At 39.4% G+C, this 6,995-nt stretch overlaps 1 protein-coding gene across 3 annotated transcripts in view; it reads left to right on the top strand.

The window, feature by feature from the left end:
• Nucleotides 1-3,682, top strand: part of RASSF3 (Ras association domain family member 3) — a 93,364-nt gene extending 89,682 nt beyond the window's left edge. For all 3 annotated transcript variants that reach the window (XM_015627372.2, XM_033514643.1, XM_015627373.3), the window contains 2 exons: nt 326-441; nt 794-3,682. In XM_015627372.2, coding sequence (XP_015482858.1) covers nt 326-441; nt 794-943 — 266 coding nt within the window. In that variant the 3' untranslated portion in view covers nt 944-3,682. The remainder of the gene's footprint in view (nt 1-325; nt 442-793) is intronic.
• The last annotated feature ends 3,313 nt before the right edge of the window (nt 3,683-6,995 follow it).

Here is a 6,995-nt window from a genome sequence, read left to right on the forward strand (position 1 = left end):
ATGCTCAGGCAGAGCAACAGATCTGTGTGCTGTATTCTTTTGTTGGGGGTTGTTTTTCCTCCCTGCCCTGCATGTACTGTGTTGGCTGGAGGCCATTTCATTCCTGTGCAAATGCAATGTTGCACTGTCACCATCAGTCACCTGCTCAGCTCCTTCCTAAAACTCACTGCTTGAAACCAGTATGTAGACTGATAGATAAACAGTGTGTAAATTTTGGCAATACATGCATCTTTCTGAAATGTTTTAGCATTAGCTAGCCTTTGTCATTCCAAGTGTTTGAAACGTTGGTAAAGATAATAATTACTGTGGTTTCCTTCTCCTGCAGTTTATACATGCAAGCTGTCAGACAGAGAACATCCCCTCTACCTGCGCTTGGTGGCAGGCCCCAAAACAGAAATGCTCAGTTTTGTTCTACGTGAGCATGAAACTGGAGAAGTCATGGTATGTCACACCCTCCTGGGTCAGTGTTTGTATAACTTCATGGATGAGTGGGCTTCTGTTTGAGCTGTGCTGACCAGACAGTTCATTTTTTGGAAGCAGACTCTTTTCCTCTGTTAATTTCCTTTGTGCATTTTGTAAACATTTCATTTGTGGTTGGGTTGACCTGTTGTTGCTTGCAGAAGAAAAAAAACAATTGAAAAGAATAAAGTATTTTCAGATATCCTGAGATTTTCAAGTAAATTGCCTGATACTGTTGAAAATTGTCTGCAGTATCTCTGTTTGGAGATACTGTAGATATAAAAGATTTATGAATTTCCTGTTCATCCATTCTTTGCTCTCTCTGTCTTTCCAGTGGGAAGCTTTTAGTATTCCTGAACTGCAGAACTTCTTGCGCATACTGGACAAAGAAGAAAACGACCAACTGCAGGTCTTGAAGAACCGCTACGCAGCTTACAGGGGCAAACTTGAAGAAGCCCTTCGTGGGGTGCTGAAACCTGGTTAAAAGGGGGCCAAAGGACACTCAGGAAAATGCGCGCTACCAAATGTCAGTAGAGCATGCCAAACCCAACGTACAAAGAGCAGCAGAGAGTAGTTTTCTTTATTCAGAAGACTGTTTTGTGATGCCAGGGTAGACTTAGTCCCATAAGCCAGGTCACTTAGCATCTTGCACCCGCAAGTAAGGGATTCTGCATGTTTGTACATCAGTTTGCAACCCTCTGTGTGCCTAGAGAGTTTCCCAAGTTATCTTGGTGCAAGCTGTGAAACTGTAAGCAATTTCCTAGGATGCTATGAAACAATACCTTTTATTTTTCTTCTTTGCTTAATGGTATCTTTACAAGTAAGGATGTGCAAATTGATGAGTTAAAAAAATATTATTGAAGCCATTTGGACGAGAATTAGTTGGAGCACTATCTTAGTGATGAAATTGATTTGCACTACCTTTCTGTTTTCGAATAGTTACTGTATAATTTGTGAGAGAACTGTTATAGGTGGAAAGCTTATGAGATCTTGTGGTTTGTACTGTGAAATTTGTGGAGGGCTTTTAAGTGGTCTTGGTGAAGAAGGTAAAGAGAAAGTTGAAAAGAAAGTAAGAGTTGGGGGAGAAGAATTCTAACAGCTGACAGAGGAGATTTTAAATGAAAATAGTATTTACACAGAGGAAAGTTGAAATACTAATTCTACAAGGTTATAGTTTTAGTATGTTATAATATTGTGAATAAGTTTTATGGTTTTTAACTGCGTAAATCCACACTGGAAATGAAATAAAGATAATAGAAATAGTGGGAAGGAACGAGAAGCAAAAGCTAAGTAAGAATGGAAATGGAGCTGCACATACAGGTCCCTTTTGGAGAGGCTGATTCCATAAAGGCATAGTCAGGGTTTGAAAAGTGTGGTAAACCTAAAAAGCTGCTTACTTGAATTCTGAAAAGTGGTCCATGTCTCAGATAACTCTGTGAGAAATACCTGTCTAGCAAGAGTGCAGACATAAGCTACAACTACAGATTCATTTGGTCTTTATTGTAAGTCAGGTCTTTCCTCTGGCTCAGTGATCCATTTTTAGGCTGGATAATCTTGAATTACCATATCTGAAAGACAGAAATAGCTTCCTCTGCTTCTTTCTTTGTTAAAGGCTCAGTCTGGCAAAGAAAGTAGAATTTCTTACTCACATTTCCAGCTCAGCAGAACATTAACATTAATTGTCTGTGTTGGTGACTGAGCATAGAAACTCACTTTTAATAATTCAAAAGGTTTTTTCCTTATGGTTTTTAAACTCCTAATTGAAAAACTGATTACCAAATTCTGCAGACTGCTGATTTACTTGATTTAAAAGTAGGAAAAATGTAGCAAGAAAACCTTTTACTTTAGTGTAAATATAGTTGTTGTTCTTTCAGAGTTATTTATCAAAAAATAAAAAGCTTGTTCAAAAGAAACCAAAGAAGTGGGTGTGCAATAGAAGCATGGAAGCAGGAGGCAGATTTGAGTGACTGATACTGTAGTCATTATCATGCCAGAGAGGAAATGAGTTATGTACTGGGGTTTTGGGGGAGTGGAGGAGTGCTAAGGATTGAGGAGCAGCAGAAGTTGTGGTGGGGTTTTTTCCCCCTCTGTTCTTAATGTGTTCGTTTTAAATTCCCAAGGAATTGTTAAAACTTTGGTGACATCTAATGGATACTGTGTGAAACTCCAAGATGCTTCTGTTCTTCCCCTTAATTTTACGTAATTGTGCCTTTGTTTCCTTTCCTTAGTAAGATTCTTTTTAAAACTCTTCACAAGTTTTTTAGGTAAAAAGAATTTGCAAGCTTATGAGACAATCATAATGTTTTAAAGAGTTAAGAGAAATTAAGAGTAGGACTAACTATAAAATATATCTAAGGCATATCTTGTTTGTTTTTTTAATTTCACATGTAACATTGTAGTGCATGTGTGAGTTAGTAACATTATCCTCAAGTGAGACACTTTATAATGGTTCAGGGAATGCTTTTGTGTTTTGTTAAAATTTGCTTTTCTAGGAATGCAGCAGCATGTTGGTGGGTATTCTGTTAACATCTTAAATTATGTTTCTGCCCATAGATGTGTAAGCATTGCATAATCACTGTCAATATTGAACCATTTGTTGCTCAGATTTAAACACTGTTTGAGTTTTAAAGTTGAGTATAAAAATATGTGAATTTTGGTTTTACTTGAACTAAACTGTAAGTCTTTTTAAGTAGGCACATCTGCATTTACTTCAGCCAAAAACCTCAATCAGTGTTGTATGCACTATGAGTCTTGATTTGGGGTGAAGGGGAAGGGGGTGGGGGACCAAAATAAACTTTAATTTTTATTTTGTCTTAGTCCACAGTTAATTATTGTAAGATGTCATGTGTGGAGTTAACTTTCTCCTTTTTTGTTCTACACACTGGCAGTTACAGCAGCTTTAATTTAAAAGAAATGGTTGTGCCTGGTCAGTTTTATCTTTTTTTAATTTTAGCATCAGATTGAACTGTCAAAGCTTTTGTTGCAAAACTGTTTTCTTGTCATTATATGATGGTACCAGAATGACTAAAGGATGAGGGAGGGGGAATGCAGGGAAACATTAAAATGTATGTCTTTAAATACAAACATTTAAACTATTTATAATTTTAACAAGCTTAGTTTTATTTTTGTAGGGAAGTTTTTATTCCCCTTAAAGTTATTACTGAAATGGCAAAAAAAGTGATGGTTCCATTATTAAAGTTGAAGTTGGCAATACTTGGTTACATGACGTGTTTGATTTTTCCTTTACTTGACGATGGTGTGATCACTTTGAGGCCAAATGGATTTCCCTGTGACGCAGCAATGAGTCCTGTCAGGCAGACACAGCTGGCCTTTAGCATACATTTAGGTTTGTCTGGGAGAGAGGGAGGGAGCTGAGGGTTTTGGGGCTCACAGAGCTGACTCCTCTGTAGGGGGAGAAAGTGGTGCTGGGTGGGGCAGCCAGCAGGTGGTTTCCTTTCTGTTAAAACACATCTTGAAGAAACAAGGCTAATATACCAAGGCTGGAGGTGATACCCCAGGCCTCCCCAATAAATGCTTTTCACTCCTTTTTATCTTTAATGGCTTTTTAGTGGTTTTCTTCGGTAACATCCATGTTTAATTTCCCAGTTCCTTATTCTGTGTTTCATAGAAGTGATGCATTCCTCCCTGATGGAATTGGTAGAAGGGAGCTGCTTGCTTTGGTCTCTGTGGCACTTCCCTGGGCACCGTGGCCCCGCAGCAGAGATGGCAGTGGCTTAGGCAGTGCTTTGAAGGCTGGTTTATGTGAGACCTCAGTTTGGTGTGTGCAACAGCCCCATCACAACTGTGTGTGCATTTGGTAAGGCCTGCAAATGGCAAATACTTCAGCGCTCAGCCAGGGTGGGATGGATAAAAGCCTTAAAGAGCTGCTGACCACAAGTCTGTGTGCTCTGCCTGTGGCAGTTATGTACCACCAGAAATACAAGTCAGAAGAAGAAATCTCGTGTGTTTTGGCTGGATCAGGGGCAGAATCACCCAGCTGGAGACCGAGAGTTCAGTGCGGAGGCAGAGCGGGACAACAGCACCGTGTGTGGAAGCAGTGGGGCCACTCCTCTCCATGGCAGGGATCAACAGACTGTCAGTCTGCTTTGGCTTCCTGCAGGCCGAAATTTTAGCACTGGGATTTTTGAACATTTGCAAAAAAACCCGCCAGACTCCATTCCTTTCCTGCCCTCCTCCTGTATGTGTGTGAGTACAGAGTGGTGTTCCTTCCTTCCCAGGTTCCCAGTGTGGGGATTTCCAGCTGCAGTCCTTACAAGTTCTGTCTTCACTTTTTGCCATCTCCCACTGATCTAGAACCATTCAGGTACATTTTCTTCCTTCATTTTAATGTTCAACAGCATGTTTGTGTTTGCTGGGAAATAACAGTGCTTTCAAAATTTCTCCTACACTTTTCATCTTGCAGGAGAGTATAAATTACACTATTTAAGTTGACATGCAGGAGAAATAGTTTCTCCTACAAAACTGGAAAATAGAAACACTTTTTTTTAATAAGTGAATTTTGAGTGAAACAATGCTGACTAGTGAAGTACTCATACATTCCCAGAGGGAGATTTGTTAATATACCTGAGACTGATGATAATGAATAAAACTGTCTAGGATTATGGCAATTTCGTGCTTGCATTCATTTTAGAAAACAAAAACTCATAGAAGGCTGTACACTTTCAGCTTGGGCCTGAAATCTTCACAGAATCCTTAATTTAGTCTGAACTGCCAGTTTTAACAAATTGTTTTACAAAAAAAATAATACCTTGTTACTAGTATGTCTGGAATAAAGTCCAGAGAATCAAGTCCTTTTTATCTCTGGAATAAAGTCCTATTACTTCAACTAACTTTCTAGTCCAATGTTATCTTGTTTCTTACACTTACTTGATAATTAATTTGGTGCCTTTTTGAGACTTCTGCCTTAGTTGGATCAAGTGAATAAAAAGCTGCAGATGATCCTTACAGGACAACTGAAAGGTTCAGGGTCTCTCACTGTTGATGATGAAGGCAAGTGGCTGACTTCCAAATGTTAGGCATCTGCTACATGTGCTCGGTCAGGAAAAGCAGGGACTGTGGTGAAAATTCAAGCCAGATAAGAGGAGACACACTGTGAACTCTAAACCTGTTCAGAACACAGGTTTAGTGTTGTGAACTGAGGACTTACCTATTCTGGAGGAATTATTTTCCTCTTGATGAGTGAGTGGGTAAAAGAGATTGCTGCAGTAGCCAGGAAGGAGAAGTAGGCAACACCTGGGTCAGAGCAGCGTGAGCCAAGCACTTCAGACACAGAGTCTGGCTGCTGGCACTCATTCTGTGGTATTTTTCAAGGAAGTACTGCAAAGGCCAGGACATCTTTGTCTGAAAAGCACCTTTCTTGTGTTGTATGCTGGCAAGGTGAGAGGTAATTCTGGAGTGTTCTTGTTTGCCCTTGCGCAAGCTGAAATTCAAAGTGTTTTCAGTTTCAGCAGTGTAGGCCTGAAAGGGACCCAGCCCAACACCCTGCACTGAGGCACCCAGTACTAACAAATGGCTTCTCAAGCCATTTCCTTCCTTTCCTCAAAGGTGGTTTTAAAAAATTCTTCTTATTGCACTTTCTGTTCGCTACCTTTCCCTCTACAACTTCTGGAAAGAACAGTATTCACAACTGGATTTTTAAAGAGGTTTTTTTTAAATCCAAGGATTAATCCTGAAATTGCCAAATTTAACTTTCTATGATGGTGTATAAAGTACTAACTTGTTTCTGTCTTTGAGTGCATTTTCCATATGAATGAGACAGGATATTACAGATAAGGTAGTTCTGTTTTGCCTTCACTTTTCCACAAATACCCATGAGAGAAGTAGAGTGCAAAACTCCTTTCACTAACTCTGTAAACTTAAATATAGCATTGTGGCCTCACACATAGCATGAGAGAAAATAGCAGTACAAGTCTAAGATTTCTCTCTTTAAATACAGGATCTGGAATGTGATCAGAAATTTCAGCTGTTTCCAGCATGGCTCAGAAGGAATTAGAATGCCAGTATATTTTACAGCAGCCAAGTTCAGTCTCTTGGTTTTTTTCCTAGACAAAGTTGTACTAGAATAATGGCTCTGAAGCTCTCCCTTCAGATATAACAGGTGCTTTCTGTATGCCAGTAATCCTAGACAGTTCTTTTAATCTACACTTGTCAGCTGATACTTTCAGAATCTGCCCTCTTTGCTCCTAACATTTTTCCATAGATGTGAGTAAGCAGATGTTAGACACTTCTGTATTTTTATCTGCTCTGGTTTGTCTCATGAGCACTCAGAACTTTGGGTGGGATTTTAGAAATACTGGCACAGAAAGGCAGCATAACTTGCACAGAGTATCTTTTAACATCAAGTGACAGCACTCATTTTTAAATGTAAATAAGGCTGAATGACAATGCAGGTCACATGGAAAGAACACAGTATCTACCTTAGTTCAACCTGTGTAAATAAAAGATGTATCAGAGGAATGTTTCCAGGAAGTTAACAGACTTTACACTACAGGTGTGTTTCATTGAACAGTAGGTCG

This window comes from Parus major, chromosome 1A (genome assembly GCF_001522545.3).
Source record: "Parus major isolate Abel chromosome 1A, Parus_major1.1, whole genome shotgun sequence".
In the NCBI taxonomy this organism is placed as follows: Eukaryota; Metazoa; Chordata; class Aves; order Passeriformes; family Paridae; genus Parus; species Parus major.